General features: G+C 46.6%; 1 protein-coding gene across 3 annotated transcripts in view; it reads right to left on the bottom strand.

The window, feature by feature from the left end:
* Positions 1 to 12,731: 12,731 nt before the first annotated feature.
* ANKDD1A (ankyrin repeat and death domain containing 1A) overlaps positions 12,732 to 17,967 on the bottom strand; it is an 86,356-nt gene continuing 81,120 nt past the window's right edge. For all 3 annotated transcript variants that reach the window (XM_063925647.1, XM_063925648.1, XM_063925649.1), the window contains 2 exons: positions 17,137 to 17,268; positions 12,732 to 15,988 (listed from right to left, as the gene is read on the bottom strand). In XM_063925647.1, coding sequence (XP_063781717.1) covers positions 15,927 to 15,988; positions 17,137 to 17,268 — 194 coding nt within the window. In that variant the 3' untranslated portion in view covers positions 12,732 to 15,926. The remainder of the gene's footprint in view (positions 15,989 to 17,136; positions 17,269 to 17,967) is intronic.

Consider the following 17,967-nt stretch of genomic DNA (forward strand, 5'->3'; position numbering starts at 1 on the left):
AGGAGGTTCTGTCCCGTCTCCGTGTCAATCATCTCTATTGCAAATTAGAGAAATGCGTCTTTGAAGTCAAGTCCATTCCGTTTCTAGGGTACATTGTGTCCGGTTCCGGACTAGAGATGGATCCTGAGAAACTACAAGCAATCCAGAATTGGCCGGTACCCTTAACCCTCAAAGGGGTCTAGAGGTTCTTAGGGTTCGCCAATTATTACCGAAAGTTTATACGAGACTTTTCCACCATTGTGGCGCCTATTACTGCTTTCACCAAGAAGGGTGCTAACCCGTCCAAGTGGTCTGAAGAAGCCATGCAAGCTTTTCATCTTTTAAAACAGAGGTTCATCTCTGCGCCTGTCCTGAAACAGCCTTACATCGACTCTCCTTTCATCTTAGAGGTGGATGCCTCCTCCGTTGGAGTAGGAGCGGTGTTATCTCAGAGGGCTAAAGATGGTCATTTACATCCTTGCAGTTTCTTCTCACGGAAGTTCTCCCCAGCGGAGCGCAACTATGCCATTGGCGACCAGGAGTTGCTAGCCATCAAGCTCGCTCTAGAGGAGTGGAGATATCTGTTGGAGGGAGCTTCTCATTCAATCACCATCCTTACAGACCACAAGAACCTTCTATATCTGAAAGGCGCACAATGTCTCAACCCTCGTCAGGCCAGATGGGCACTTTTCTTTTCCAGGTTCGACTTTAAACTCCAGTTCTGTCCGGGCTCTCAGAATCGCAAGGCCGATGCCCTTTCCCGCTCATGGGAGCAAGAAAATGAGTCAGAGTCTTCAGACAAGCATCCTATTATAAATCCGTTGGCATTCTCCACGGTAGGGATGGACTCTACGCCCCCATTAGGGAAAAGTTTTGTGAAGCCGACACTAAGGAAGAAGCTCATGCATTGGGCCCATGCTTCCCGCTTTGCCGGACATACAGGTATCCAAAAAACCCTGGAGTTTATCTCTAGGTCCTATTGGTGGCCAACTCTGAAAAAGGACGTTTTGGAGTTTATTGCATCTTGCCCAAAGTGTGCTCAACATAAAGTATCCCGCCAGTCGCCTGCGGGGCAACTGGTTCCACTATCTGTTCCCCGTCGACCATGGACCCATTTGTCGATGGATTTTATTACAGATTTGCCCATGTGCAACAAGTTTAATACCATCTGGGTGGTAGTTGACCGGTTCACCAAGATGGCACACTTCATTCCTCTTACCGGTCTTCCGTCAGCTTCCAAGTTGGCTCAAGTATTCATACAAGAGATCTTTCGACTCCACGGTCTTCCAGAAGAAATTATCTCAGATCGAGGAGTTCAATTCACAGCCAAATTCTGGCGAAGTTTATGTCAAGTCCTCCAAGTCAAGCTAAAGTTTTCCACGGCTTACCATCCTCAGACCAATGGTCAAACTGAGAGGGTGAATCAGGACTTGGAGTCCTTCCTCCGCATCTATGTGTCCTCCTCTCAAGATGACTGGGTTCAATTACTTCCCTGGGCCGAGTTCTGTCATAACAACCAGTATCATTCTTCATCTTCTTCAACACCATTCTTCACCAACTTTGGATTCCACCCTAAAGTCCCTGAGTTCCAACCGCTTCCAGCAACTTCTGTTCCCGCAGTGGATATCACCTTGCATCAGTTTGCCAATATCTGGAAGAGCGTACGATCAGCTCTGCTCAAGGCATCGTTTAGGTACAAGAAGTTTGCGGATAAGAAGCGTCGAGCAGTTCCTGCTCTCAAGGTGGGTGATCGGGTATGGTTATCCACGAAGAATTTGAGGTTAAGAGTTCCCAGTATGAAGTTTGCACCTCGCTACATCGGTCCTTTTAAAATTGAACAAGTAATCAATCCTGTTGCTTACAGACTTCAGTTACCTCCCTTCTTAAAAATACCCAGGACATTCCATGTTTCCCTGTTGAAACCGCTGATCCTGAATCGGTTTCATTCCTCACTTCCTCCAACTCCGAAAGTCCAAACTCAACGAGGCGTTGAGTATGAAGTGGCCAAGATCCTGGACTCACGTCACCGTTACGGTCAACTACAGTATCTTATTGACTGGAAGGGTTACGGCCCTGAGGAACGCTCATGGACCAATGCTTCTGATGTCCATGCTCCTGCCTTGGTCCGGAGATTCCATTCCAAGTTTCCTCAAAAGCCAAAGAAGTGTCCTGGGGCCACTCCTAAAGGGGGGGGTCCTGTCACGATCCGGGTATCTGGACGCCTTTACTTACCCTTCAGATGCCTCCTGAGGCTGGCTCAGCGTTCCAGGACCGGATCCCATCCGTTACACTGATGTCCACATTCCTGCCTCCTCTCCTGTCACTCTGAGACGCGGTCACCGCGGCGCCATGTTACATCTGGAATGGCGTTCCCCGCGGCCTCCGCCGTTGTCCCTGAGTTCCTGCATGCAGAGTGTCAGAGTGGCGATTGCGTCAGCCGCGGCCTCCGCTGTGCCCGCGTGGTTTAGATGTGCAATCATCAGTCTGGCATCTCCTGTGGCCGGCGCCGCCATTGCTGTTTCAATTCTCACATGGATTACAAACCAAACTTCCCTCCAAGTGTCTGCATGGGCGCAGCCATCTTGGATTTTGTCATCTGATCATTTCCACCAATCTGCTGTCTGTATTGTTGATTTGCATAATTGCCTAGCCAACCCCTTCCTTGCTGCAGGTATAAATATGCTGTGCCTGAGCAAGGAAGGCGTCAGTGCTTTGGTTGTCAAACCTAGTTCCAGTTTGTCTCTCTCCTGTGATTGTCTTCCAGGTTCCAGCTCCTGTCTCCAGACTTCTGCTATAGAGACCCGCACCAGCATTCCATCTGCGGTGTAGCCTGACTCTCCGATCCATTCTGGACTCACCTGTTTCCAGCTACAACATCACCTGCTTCCAGCTCAGCTTCCAGCAGTGTACAGCTTCTCTTAAAGGGCCGGTGTCCTTTCTGCAGTTTACCACTCTCCACCGGTATTATTATTTCTCCGCTCTCAAATTCTACATTTCATCTATATTGCATCGCTCTCAAGCTTTATTTATTATTTAACTGGTTCCAGCCAGTATCCACTCCGTGCCAACACCTGTCTGGTTCTAACCAGTACCCACAGCAGCATTTTATCTACAGCAGTCCAGCTTTCCCTGGAACACCAGCTGGTACGACCCTGGGCTTTCCTCATTGCTACAGTTGAGCCTGGTAAGGACTTTCCAACTTGCAGATAATAAGAACTGTCTCATACCACCAGAGCTCTGTGGCCCCTGCCACCCTGTAGTACCCAGGAACTGTATTATTATTTCTCTGCTGATTTTTATGTTTCTTTTTACTGCTACTGTGATGCATGGAGTTTGTCATAAATAAATATCATTGACTTTTACTCAAGTTGTCGTGGTCACGCCTTCGGGCGGTTTCTCTTCATGTTACTTACATGTCCAGGGGTCTGATACAACCTCCCAGGTTCCGGTACATCTCAGCCCCTACAACTGAGGCTGCCTTCCGTCAGCTCAGGCCCTCAGTTGTGACAAGGGGGTATGGATTAAGGGGGGGTTCCAGCAGCAGAGCCGGATTTAAGGGGGGGGGGGCAGGGGGTACGTACCGTTGGTCCCACAGTTTTAGGGGGCCCCCCTGCTCGAGTAGCTCAGTCCCAGCTCAGAAGCCCCCCCCCTGTCCTGCCAGCAACAACGGCAGCATTGTGCTACTGTCAGCACACGCTGCTGCGTGTTGGCAGGTCTGTGGTGTTGCAGGGAGGCAGCAGTCTCCCTGCTTTCTTCTGCCTGTGCGGGTGTGTATGTGTAGGTGGGAGCGACCACCTCCTCTGGATTTACCCCTAGCTGAGGGGCCAAAATTCCATTAAAAAAAAAACACACAACGGAATTTGCGTAAGGGGGCGTGGCCTCGCGTCCCGCGATTAGGCCACGCCCCCAACCCACAGCAGGCACAGCAATGAGATAGGGCTCCCCTGTCTCAAGTGCCCTGGCCCCCCCGGACTCATAATCAGCCCCTGGGGGCATGCCAGCAGCTCACAGAGCGCTGGGCATGCCCCCTCATTGACGAAAACGGGGCCCTCCCGTGAAGCCACGCCCCCTTTTCGCCGAGTGTGTGTCCCTCCTTCTGTCTGAAGAAAGCTCCTGCAGAAAGCTGGGAGGTATGCACCCCTGCCTGTGCCATGCCCATACTATCTGCTTCTGCTCCTAGTCTCCTGTAGATTTGGCCAGATCTGTGACTCATTTGACTAACTCCGCCCACTGTTGTGACTCCGCCCAGCGTTAGCAAATGAATCACAAAGTCACAGATCTGGGCTATTATATAGGAGATATATATATATATATATATATAAAATTCATCTGCCTGCCTCTTTATTAGGGTGCCCATAGCCTTAATCTGGCTCTGGTCATGGTGGTAACTACATCTCCAGCGTATGTTGCACTTTGCTGAAGCCAATCTGTAAACTGCACTGTCTGATGCTGACTGGTTTGTCTTTTCCCAGGTTGCATCATAATTTCCCTTGGGCCATTTCTTGGTTGCCTCCACTGCAAAATTGACTACATCCATACTGATTCTTCACTGGCCTCATTGCAGTGTTAACTGCTGATCTTAGATATGACCCCATGCTGTACTTTTTTTTTTTTTTTTGCAGCGATTCCCACCATTGATTGCCTAGTAGTTATTGGTAAAATGTTGAATTGTATTCAATTCCATTGCACATGCCTGTCGACAACAGTGTAACTTTTTTAACCATTGCTGTAGCTCTGGGACTATCCACTACCTGGCTTCACACAACTGCTTACCACTAATGCCCTAGCACTAATACCTTAACCCTCACCCTTAAGTGCCTTCAGTCCTATTGGAAAAAGTGTGCTGTATAAATAAAATTATTATTATTATTATTATTCATAACCAAACACTAATACTCTAAGGGGCCCTACACACTCGGCGATGCGCCGCCGAGGTGCCCGACGGCCGATACGGCCGACGAGCAACCCGGCGGCGGGGGGGCAGTGACGGGGGGAGTGAAGTTTCTTCACTCCCCCCGTCACCCGGCTGCATTGAAGTGCAGGCAAATATGGACGAGATCGTCCATATTGGCCTGCATGCACAGCCGACGGGAGATCAGCGATGAACGAGCGCGGGGCCGCGCATCGTTCATCGCTGGAGTCTCCACACTGAAAAATATGAACGAGTTCTCGTTCATTTATGAACGAGATCGTTCATATCTTTCAGAATATCGGCATGTGTGTAGGGCCTATAACACTCACCCTTTAATCTTAAACCCTAACACCCAAAACCCTCACACTTAATCTTATTAACCCATAGGTCTGGAAACTCGGTCCTCATTACCCCACACAGTGCATGTTTTGCAGGTAACCCAGCAGGTGTACAGGTGTATTAATTACTCACAGACACATTTTAAAAGGTCCGCAGGTGGAGTTCTTTATTTCACTTGTGATTCTGTGAGAAGACCTGCAAAACATGCACTGTGTGGGGTAATGAGGACCGAGTTTGCAGACCTATGTACTAACCTAACAACCCAACCCTTACCCTTAATATGAACCCTGACTCTAATACTCTAACACTAATACCCTAACTCACAGGTTCTCAAACTCTGTCCTCAGGACCCCAAACTGTTCACGTCTTCAAGGTCTCCTCATAGAATCACATGTGAAATAATCTGCTCCACCTGTGGATCTTTTAAAATGTATCAGTGAGTAATGAATACACCTATGCACCTGCTGGGTGATCTGGGAAATGTGAACTGTGTGGGGTCCTGAGGAGAGTTTGAGAACCACTCCCCTAACCAAACACCTAATCCAGTGGTTCTCAAACTCGGTCCTCAGGACCCCACACAGTGCATGTTTTGCAGGTAACCCAGCAAGTGTACAGGCGTATTAATTACTCACTGACACATTTTAAAAGGTCCGCAGGTGGAGCTAATTATTTCACTTGTGATTCTGTGAGGAGACCTGCAAAATATGCACTGTGTGGGGTCCTGAGGACCGAGTTTGAGAACCTGTGACCTAATCCAACTAACCTATACCTCCCAACATGACCATTTCCAGAAGGGACAAAATGATCTGTTCCTGGACTTCCCTCTTCATTTATAATTGCCCTCATCTGTGTTGAACAGGTTAAATAGTAAGAAAGGTATTCTAACACAAGTTAGGGCCACTTATATAATAAGAGGAAAGTCGAGCATTGTGTCCCTCCTGAAAAAGATTATGTTGGGTGGTATGCTAACCCCTAACCCTAATAACCGCACCCTAACAGGACAGACTAGATGGGACAAATGATTCTTATCTGCCATCAAATTCTATGTTTCTATGCTTTTCTCTATACAGCTTGGCCTTACTCAAAATGAGTTGCGCCATTCAGTCATCATGCCTTTGGAAACCATGAAAAGGGAAATTGTGGCCTGTGTCAACCTGAATGCAAGTTGTGTTCTCTAATCAAACTTATTACTACTTTACAACTCCTTGATGGGGAAATATAAGAAGGCTTTTCAAAAGAGGTAAAATCAAATCCATGTGACTCAAAGAGACTCATTTCTTATAATGTCACACACTACAGCAGCCATTTCCAACCTCTGTCCTCAAGGCACACTAACAGTCCAGGTTTTAGTGATAACCCTGGATACAGGATACACCCTCAGTCATTTCTACTCATTCAAAAAATTGATGAAAATCCACAGCCAGGAGTTTTCGGGGCCTAATTCATAGAGGGACGCTTTTGATACAGCCGAGCGATAGTACGCTAGTGCTACCGGAGGCACTTGTGTAAATAGATGCCTCCTGCTGGCTTCTCTGATCCGCTGCTGCGTCCCAAGATGCAGCATCGGATTATCTGTGTGAATATCAGGCATCTGAGTAACCCTCATGTTGCTCAGGATTGCTGGGAAATTCACGCTGCAAAAGCCTGTGTCCAAGGATGCAGCCACTGGTGTCAGCATGCCCAGAAAATAGATTGACGCCGTTGTTTTCTGTTACACTGCCTGTCGCCACCCTTAAATGCCAGCAGCAGGTCAATCATGCTGGGGCACTACAAGCGACACCGCAGCCATGGATCTGCACATGCACAGTTCCAAAAACATTGGAGATGTACATAAAACATCAAGACCCCAGCACAGGTAAAATTGCTTCCTTTCAAACAAGGGGGGTACAGATCTGACTGTAGATGTGCTAAATTTAGCGTCCCCCTGTTACTCAGACATGTGGGGGGACGCCCAGCACAGGGCTAGTCCGCCCCGCATATCAGCCCCCCCCCCTGCACGGGAGTGAAAGCATTGCACGGCGACTGAGCTTTTGCACCCGCCGTGTCCCAGGTCGCAGCGCTGCGTGACGTCACACTGCGGCCCGCCCCCACAACGGTCCAGACACGCCTGCGTTGTCTGGACCGCGCCCCGCCGACGTTCTAATGCCGTTAGCATGCCCCCTCCTGCCCCGCGACCACCTCTGCCTGTCAATCAGGTAGAAGCGATTCCAGCTCTGAGATGGGTGCGCACTCCCCAAAGGGCTTCAGACTGCGATTGCTACCACTGCAGAGATCCAGTCTGAATTAGGCCCAAGATATGAAAGTGCTTGAACAAAGACTCCATGGGGTAGATTTACTTGAGAGCGATTGTTGGCAGCTTTGTCAATATGTTTTAAAACGGCAATTGAAAGTTGCACAATTGGGGTCCTGGATCACCACTCTAGAAAAAGTGAAGCGTCTAATGGTCTCCTTTCCCAAGTAAGGGGCATGGTGGCAACAGCTGGGAAACGGAGATATTTGTCATTTAAATTGGATGACCTTGACTATAGAAGCTGTGGAAACAACATCAGGATGTGTGGCCTCTCTGAAGAAGTCCTACAAGTCTTTATCAAAGCACTTAATAAAATTTTAGGGAACATTTTTAAGCGCTCTACAAATGATCACATTGAGTTTCCCTGAGTGCGCATAGAGCAAGGGGACCACCACCAAATGAGAACCCAGAGATGAGATTTGTAGGCACCTTCATGTCATTCAAAAGGAAGACAATCTTAAGGCCATTTTGATGGTGTGAAATCTCATGACAACAGAAAACAAATTGTGAAACCTCTCCCAAAGCGACTGCTCCCATAGCATAGGTTGTGAGGCCCTTGATGAGAGAACTATGCAAACAATCTTAAATAGAGATGGGGATTTTCCGTCAACCTTTCATAGTCTACAATGGAAAACTGATCTCATTAAGAACATGCTCCAACCTAGCTGACTTCTGCTTGGTCTTGAAAAGATTGAGGTCCCAAATTTGCAATACTGAACTGTCCAGACTGATCCAGCAACTACCCTGCCAGGAAGGGAAAGATGAAAGATGGTTCAGCAGCTAGACAGAAAACTACAGATTCTTGGCACCAAAGAGCTTGAGTTCCTGATTCAGGAGATCTAATTAGTATTATTCTACCTGGATTGTTTTACTAAAATGTGTTGTGCTTTTTTATTTATATTATGGGGGTCATTCCGACCCGTTCGCACGCAGCGGTTCTTCGCTGCAGTACAAACGGGTTGGAACTGCGCATGCACGGCAGGCGCAATGCGCATGTGCGTCATTGCCTGGCGATAGCCGTCGCCGAGCAGTGGCTACAACAAAGAAGAAAGTGATCGAAGCGGCGATCGCAAGAAGATTGACAGCGGGGAGGCGTTCCGGGGCGTCTACTCACCGTTTTCCGAGCGTGGAGATCCGAACGCAGGCGTGTCCAGGCGTTTGGAGGGCAGATGTCTGACGTCAATCCCAGGACCTTCGTCGCTGGATCCGTCGCTCAGGGTAAGTAGGTCTGACCCTGATCTTGTTTTGCAGGAATCTTTTTTAGCATAGCAGGGCTGCACAAGCAATTGCAGCCCTGCTATGCTAACATACACTCCCCCATAGGCGGCGTCAAGTTGATCGCACGAGCAGCAAAAAGTTGCTACGTGCGATCAACTCGGAATGACCACCTATGTACAATGGGGGTCATTCCGACCCGTTCGCATTCAGCGGTGCGAACGGGTCGGAACTGCGCATGAGCGGCGTTGCCCGGTGACGGACGCCATTGCCCGGCGACGGACGTTGCCGGGCAACGGAGCGCACATCGAAAAAAGAAGACGCAGCGCCGATCGCAAGAAGATTGACAGCGGAGAGGCGTTCCAGGGCAGTTACCGTTGGATGCCGTTTTCGAGGAGTGTTCGTCCAAACGCAGGCGTGCCCAGGCAAACGGAGGGCGGATGTCTGACGTCAAAGCCGGGAGGAACGTCGCTGGATCCGTCGCACAGGGTAAGTAGATCCAGCCTTACTCTTTAACAGCACAAAACTTTTTTAGCTAAGCAGGGCTGCACAAGCGAATGCAGCCCTGCTAAGCTAAAATACACTCCCCCATAGGCGTGGATTAGTTGATCGCACTAGCAGCAAAAAGTTGCTGGCTGCGATCAACTCTGAATGACCACCAATGTTGTAATGATCACAAAACTAATGTTGCTATCTTACTATTATTGGCTATTTAAGGTTGATGGAGTTCTTACCCCGTTAGCTGCCCAAATATGGGCACTCTAATAAACACCATGTTATCCTGTAGTGGTTTATTATATTTAATGGCTCTCTTCTATATTACTCAGCTGTTTATTCTGACAATTTTATTTTTTAAATGATTACCTATATTCAGGGCCGGTGCTAGGGTGTTCGGCGCCCCTCTGCAAACTATAAATTTGCGCCCTCCCATACTTTACAAAGGGACAGCGCACATAATGCCCCCTGTAGCAGTGACACATATACACATAATGCTCCCTGTAGTAGTGCCGCTTACACACGTAACGCCCCCTGTACCAGTGACGCATACACACGTAACGCCCCCTGTACCAGTGACGCATACACACGTAACGCCCCTGTACCAGTGATGCTTACACACGTAACGCTCCCCTGTACCAGTGACGCTTACAACGTAACTCCCGCTGTACCAATGACGTAATGCCCCCTGTGCCAGTGAGTTACACACATAACGCCACCCTGTACCAGTGATGCTTACACACATAACGCCCCCCTGTACCAGGGATGCTACACACGTAACGCCCCCTATAGTAGTGATGCTCACACACGTAACGTCCCATTACCAGTAACGCTTACACACGCAACGCCCCCTGTAGTAGTGATGCTTACATATGCAACACCCCCTGTATTACTGACGCATACATACGTAACGCAGCGTACACACGTACCGCCCCCTGTAGTGGTGACGCTTACACACGCAACGCCCCCTTTACCAGTGACACTTACACACACATCACCCCCCTGTAGCAGTGACGCTTACACACGTAACGTCCCCTGTACCAGTGACGCTTACACACGTAATTCCCCCTGTAGCAGTGATGCTTACACAAGTAACGCCCCCTGTAGCAGTGACGCTTACACACAACGCCCCCTTTACCAGTGACGCTTACACACGCAACAACCCCTGTACCAGTGACGCTTACACACATCATTCCGCACAGTCACACATACATACTGTACATACAGTACATTACACACATACACAGTCACACATATATTACTCATACACACACATATATACACACATACTTTCACTCTCTTTCCATCCTCTTACCTAAGGAAGTCTGGCAGGCTGGAGCAGATCATCCTGCTGTTTTTTATTTATTTATTACCAGTTATTTATATAGCGCACACATATTCTGCAGCGCTTTACAGAGAATATTTGGCCATTCACATGAGCCCCTGCCCCAGTGGAGTTTACAATCTATATTCCCTAGCACATTTATACGCACACACAGTCACACTAGGGTTAATTTTGTCAGAAGCCAATTAACCTACCAGTATATTTTTGGCTTGTGGGAGGAAACCGGAGTACCCAGAGGAAACCCACGCAAATACGGGGAGAATATACAAACTCCACACAGTTAGGGCCATGGTGGGAATTGAACCCATGACCTTAGTGCTGTGAGGCAGTAATGCTAACCATTACACCATCCGTACTGTTCAGCCTGCCCGTGTAGCTCCGCCCCCAGTTCCGTGTAGCTCCGCCCCTTTTATGTCCGCACACTGCACTGACAGGGGAGGGGAGGCTTCATGCTGCCGGCACCGCTGCCTGTCATAGAGTGTGACAGGCGCAGCAGCAGCAGGGGGGCATCAGTTCAGTACAGGGATGCAGCGCAGGGAGAGCGACTCTCCATCCTGGCTCCTCCCTGCACTGCATCACTTTGCTGAGCGGCTTGCGCCGGCTCTGCCTATATTAGATGTAGTGTATTTGGCAGGATGATGGGATAGTTCAGCTTTTAAAATGTAAGATAGTTACTCAGTTCTTACTGCCGCTGGGGTCTCTTTATGTCCATGCCCCTATACTCATCCTTTTCCCCTTAGGATCTTATCTCGTGTGCAGATGTTGATTTTAGGTTTATAGGGTGATTCAGAGATGGATGCTAACCTCATACCCCTTTCACACCGCACAAATAACCCAGTATCGACCCGGTATACGCCAGATCGACACGGGTCGTTGTGCAGTGTGAAAGGATCATGTCAGAAATCCCGGGTTGCCTGACCCGGTAATTCAACCCGGGTTATAAGAAGGGTTAATCCTGGGTTTTTACCGGGTCTTGTGCAGTGTGAATGGGTTGACCGGGTCGAACGGGTTACCCGGTACCCGTTCACTGCATAGGGAGAGGCAGCGCGGAGATGATGTCATCTCGCAGCGCTGCATCTGCACCCGCCCCCGATGCCGGCTCCGTCCCCACCCCCGGATGGCAACTCGACCATATTGCCAGTGTGTAGGGTCCAATGCCGGGTCCCACCCGGGAAGGACCCATTTCCAATTCCCGGCCTTACGATCTGAAAGTGGTATAAGCTACATCTTTGGACCCAGCATCGATTCTGACATATTGCAGGAGGCAACTGAGGGCTAGACGCCTACTTCTGGCATCAGAAATCTGAATGCTACGTCTGAAGGTGCAGCATCGGATCACCATCGCAACCTAAGACTACTCAGATTGGCCTCCCTATCTGCCCTGCCAAGGCAAGTAAATTGCAGGCGCTGGCCGCGGCACACCCATACAGAAAAAGAGAAACATGCCTGTTTTCAGAAACACAGCCCACCGCCCCTCACCCTCAAACAGCCACAGCCTGCCAATCAGACTGCAGCTTAGGGGGCAGTGTGTGCGACGACACAGAACAGGCCCTGCACATGCGCAGTCACTCATCATCGGATTCTACGCAAACCATTAGCTTATAGATTCTCAACAGTCATGTCCATTGAGTTTAGAGATTAGTCTTGCACCCAATGGCGATGGTATTTCCCTGTGATTGTGGGGACCTGATGGTTCTATTTCAAGTTTCCTTTTCTTTGCCCGAAATACCAGAAATTCTAGGAACCTGTAAATGGGTTAATACGGCCCTGACCATGCCCACACATACGCTACCTGAAATCTGTGCCACTATGACATAGCAGCTTTCCCTCCTGTGGCTACACCCCACTTAGTACTAGGGTTGCCCAATGTCTCAGTAGCCTTGCCTACCTAGACCCCATTTGGTTTATCCTCTCATTTTGACATGACTAATTTGTGTGTCACCCACTTCAAGGTGAACTCTCCCAAAAGGTTTGCTGTTATTTCAACTATTCCACATAGTGATTGAGAAACTTGTTACTGTCATGTGCTTTAATAACTCAGTTCAATAAAATTTACACTAAAATAATTTCATAAAACAGGCTGTATTTTTCAGATGTACATATTCACTATAGTTATCTGCTCACTATTAAGAGAGGAAAGAGCAACACAAAACAGCTGTTTTATAGGGCACAATTTATTTAACAGAATAGCACATGACACAGACAATCCCTTCCCTCTCTACTCCTTAGCAGCATGGTCTGACCACGTCCAGTCTATCTTATCAAATGAGCCAGTTCTCGCAATGCCAAGCATTTTATTTTTGTCTCACCGTGTCCATTGCCCATAGTGTAAAGTCACTAGATGCAACATTAACATAATGTAATTGTTCAATAAACTTTACCTGGGTCGTTGGTGCCAGATGTGCAGGATTCCCACTGCTTGTGCTGCTTCTGTGCAGATATGAGGAGCAGCCAGTTCCAGTCAAGATGAGCAATGGGGGTGATTCAGACCTGATCGCTGGGCTGCTAACTTTGCTGTCCCGCGTTCAGATAGTTGCCGTGCAAGTGTGCGATCGCATGTGTACGCTGAGCTGCAAAAACCCAGTGTCTGCAGTCTGTGTGCAGCCCAGGACTTACTCCTACAGTGCGATGAGAATGGACTGTTCGAGGCCTAAGCTGACGTCAGACACCCTCCCTGAAAACGCTTGGGAACGCCTGCGTTTTTCTGGACACTCCCAGTAAATGGTCAGTTACCACCCACAAACAGCCTCTTCCTGTCAACATCCTTGCGAATGCCCGTGCAAATGAAATTTTCACACCATCCTGTCGCTGACCGGCAATGCCGTTGTTGTTGGCCGACGCGCGTGCGCATTGCGGTGCATACGCAGTCTATTGCTAAAACGCACAGCAGTGATCAGGTCTGAATCACCCCCAATATTTGTCTACTATTGTGCTGTTTTCTCCTTTTAACAAACAGTCCAGACAGTATTACAATTTTACAGTATTTAAGAAAATGTTAACTATTGATGAGTTGCAGGTACAAGCATAGATCTGTCGCCTCGTCACAGAGGAAGGAGCTATTTTATAAGTTGTTCAGTTTACCACTATAAAATAGCTGCCTTATCCGGGTGTAGGCGACAGATGGACTTTATGGTCTGTTCTCCTCTCTCTCTGCACGTACTACTGTGTATACAGCAACACTCATAATCTAAACAGAAATTTAATAGAATAATTTTACCCCAAGTTTGCATCTAGAATTTAAAAAATCTTTTGTTGAGCTGTTAACAAGTTTATAAATAAAAGTGCCCAATATTCTGGAGCTAAAAATCTGCCATAGATTCCACGTGGCTCTGCTGAAGAAGTATTTGCATAGTATCAGCACAGAGTCAGGAGGCTCTGTTAAAGCACCATGTGATATAGTAACATCTGGCACCTAAGGCTGAATGTTGGTCGAGGCAGTTATAACCCCTGCTCTTCTGCAGTAACAAAAGATAACATTACACTATGTGTGGCTTATTTTACAAAATAATGGCGTTTTTGGCATCCGTAGCACAACTAGGAACAGGCAGTCAAAGCTTCATAAGCTGCTGTTAGAGGTACATGGCTTGTTGAGGAACATGTTGTACTTTCTAATGGTTTTCAATTAAATTGCTTTCTAAGCTCTAAAATCAGACAATAAAAAAGATTCTGGTGCACGATTGTATAGTTCGTTAAAATGTAGCTACCTATAACTGAGCAAATATTTGGAAAAGACAGTAAACCTAAAACTTGAAAATTGCTGCCGTTTTGTGGAAACTAAATAAATAGTATAGTCATAAGTGACCAATCTGCTTGTGATTAATCTACTGTATTTGAATCCGCACTCTCATAATCTTCTCCCTTCCTTCACAACAACAAGTACTATAGTTAGGTTATATCTATTGAGAGGTTTTTCTTGGGTGCATTGGAATGTGAGAAACTATAGAAAATTACACAAGCACTATTTTTCTTGATGCTTCCATTATTATTACTATTACAGCGCGGCTGATTGAGTAGCTTTGGGCACTCACCCCGGTGCTATTCAACATCATCGTGCTGAACTGAATGGCTCCCAAAGAGTGCAACATCGTTAACCCAAAGAATGTAATGTAATCCTCTCTTTGGTGGACATGTACTAAGCAGTGATAAAAGTGGAGAAGTGAGCCAGTGGAGAAGTTGCCCATGGTAACCAATCAGCATTGACGTAACATTCAGAATTTGCATACTATAAATGTATATAGAGCAGCTGATTGGCTGGTATGGGAAACGTATCCACTGGCTAACTTCTCCACTTTTATCACTGCTTAGTACATGTCTCCATAAGAGTTCTTTCAACTCCCCAGATTATACTTTATTTTTGTTCTGGAATAGAACTTTTTAGTTCAGGCTTAGGGGGAGATGTATCAAGCATTGGAGAATGATAAAGTGGAGAGAGACAAAGTACCAGCCAATCAGCTCCTAACTGCCATGTTACAGGCTGTGTTTGAAAAATGACAGTCAGAAGCTGATTTGTTGGTAGTTTCTCTCTTTACTTTATCACTCTCCAAGCATTGATGCATATGCTACCAAGTCTTGGAACATCTCCCCCTTTGTCTAGGAACAAGTAGCATGCAAAATCTGGTGATGACTGCTTGCCACAATTTGAAATAAAATTAAACATTACAACGTATAGCATATTACTTAAGCTAAGTACCTTCAACATAGACAGCCTTGCCTATTTTCTGGTGGCTTTGGATAAGATAGTGTGAAATGCTTCAAATATACAAAACATTTTTCTTTCTCTAGTTTAACAAAAGGGTAAAAAGAGAGATTCTTACAAAAAAATCCCTAAAATGCTTTATAAACGTACACAAATACTGGCGGCACGCATTTTCTCCAATGCTTTATGCTCTCTAGATTCAAGCACCTGGAAATATTCTGCATGAGGAATCACAATCATCTTTTGGTCTCTTTCACAAAAGTGTAAAAACGTCTACCCCTACCCCCACCCCCACCCCTTTGCATACAAAATGTCTTTAGAAAATGTAGCTTGTTAAAGCCCTGCTCTTTTTAACCCCCAAAATACATCATTAGCGTGCGTTAGAATCCACAGACGATGTACATTTCCAGTAATAAATTACCTGTTCTTACTGTAATATTTTGACAAATCAGACATCTAAATTGTGCCTTAAACAAGTGTGTCAGATCTCCAAAGTACTTTGAGGTTTGTATGCAAATGGCACAACAGGAATGGTATTTGGATTTAGTAGCAGCCCTTGCTGTAATAGTGCTGTTGACTGAACATCAGTCTCTGAGGCGTGTAGCCCAGGTAGTGGTGTCATCTCCACATAGGGAAGATCTCGCCATGGCAGCCATTACATGGCTGCACACTTCTTCGGGGAGGAATCATCCGCATTTGCCTTTTTTCTGATGCTTTCTGTGGGAGAAGTTATGCAATGAAAGTATATTTAATAATTAGGCATTTGTGTATCCATACACTGAGCTATAATAAAGGTTTCTATAATGGTGGAGGGAATTTGGTGGAGATGTATCAAGTCTCCTAAAGAGTGGAGAAGTTGCCCATAGAAACCAACCCGCTTCTACCTAGCATTTAGAACAGTACACTCTATAAAATGACTGGTACAAGCTGATAGGTTCTTATTGGCATCCACTCTTTAGAAGGTTTGATACATCTTCCCCTTTGTTTTTTCAGTACTGTATGTTATTTTGCATTACTACAATATTATAGTCTCTCTCACTCGCTATGTGCCTCCACCTACTGTCTATAGCACACTGTCTCATGTTTGTCCCCTTTTACTATTCATCCTGTCTCAAGCTGACCAACCTGTCTCCTCCCTCATGTCCTGTTTATGCTCTGTCTACTATGTACCCCATATTATGTTTGTAGCCCTCATCACCTGTTAAACACTGCATGTAAGTTCTCAGCTCATGTCTACCCCCTCGTCTGTCGCACCCATCACACCAGACAGTTCTGTTACCCCCTTGTCAGTACACCCTTCTCTCCTTGCCCCTCTGTCTGTCCTAACTCTCATTTTTATGTTGTGTTTGCACAGCTACTTTTCTATTACAGCACCAAAGTGGAGTGCCCAGAGCAATCAGCGGCATTGCAGAGTGTGAGTGAGCTGTGCTGCTGGAACCAATAGCAGTTTGTTCTTTATCTGCTAAGGTAGCCGATTGTGTGGTGTCCTGTGCGGTCACAGGGCCTGATTCAGAGTTGCGACAGCAGCAAATTTGTTAGCAGTTGGGCAAAACCATGTGCACTGCAGGAGGCAGATGTAACATGTGCAGAGAGAGTTAGATTTGGGTGGGAATGAAATCTAAATTGCAGTGTAAAAATAAAGCAGACAGTATTTACCCTGCACAGAAACAATATAAACAAGCCAAATCTAACTCTCTCTACAAATGTTATATCTGCCCCAACTGCAGTGCACATGTTTTTTGCCCAACTGCTAACAAATTTGCTGCTGCGATCATCTCTGAATGACCCCCACAGATGCTTAGGCCTGAGTGTACCTGTCACCCAGCATCACCCAATACAGCAAAGTATTCATCAGCAGCACTCACCTGCCAGATCTCTCCTCCCGATGCCAACCAGCCCCTCATATAATCCTTTTACTGGGTTATCTCCAGCCATCACCACCCCATGCAGCCAGATCAGCAGCATCCTGTGCCCGTGGTCTCGGTAGCTTTTGTTTCCTAGTGTAAAAAAATCAAAGAGAAAAACACCATATGATACAGTAAGTCGCTGCTGTGAAGGGGAAAAGATTTCAGTGTCATATTAATGTCTTGAGACTGTGTGTGTGGCTCTGAATACCATTAGAAAACACAGGGCCTGATTCAGAGTTGTACGCTAATGCACACAGTGGATGTGCGACAACATGCTAATGCTGTAGCTGCCTGGAAATGGACGCCCAAGTGCTTGGAGTAAATACAGTATGCAGTGCAGAAGAGGCTTACATCCACATCCTTAATGATTAATAGGAAACCAGAGAATCTAATCTTATCTATAAATAAGGTATATTTTCCACTCCGTGGTTTCAACTGAACATTTCTGCATATACAGTATACAGGTTGAGTATCCCATATCCAAATATTCCGAAATACGGAATATTCCAAAATACGGACTTTTTTGAGTGAGACTGAGATAGTGAAACCTTTGTTTTTTGATGACTCAATGTACACAAAGTTATTAAAAATATTTTATTAAATGACCTTCAGGCTGTGTGTATAAGGTGTATATGTAACATAAATGCATTCTGTGCTTAGACTTAGGTCCCATCACCATGATATCTCATTATGGTATGCAATTATTCCAAAATACAGAAAAAATCCCATATCCAAAATACCTCTGGTCCCAAGCATTTTGGATAAGGGAGACTCAACCTGTATGTGTGT

Source organism: Pseudophryne corroboree, chromosome 6, assembly GCF_028390025.1.
Source record: "Pseudophryne corroboree isolate aPseCor3 chromosome 6, aPseCor3.hap2, whole genome shotgun sequence".
Taxonomy (NCBI): Eukaryota; Metazoa; Chordata; class Amphibia; order Anura; family Myobatrachidae; genus Pseudophryne; species Pseudophryne corroboree.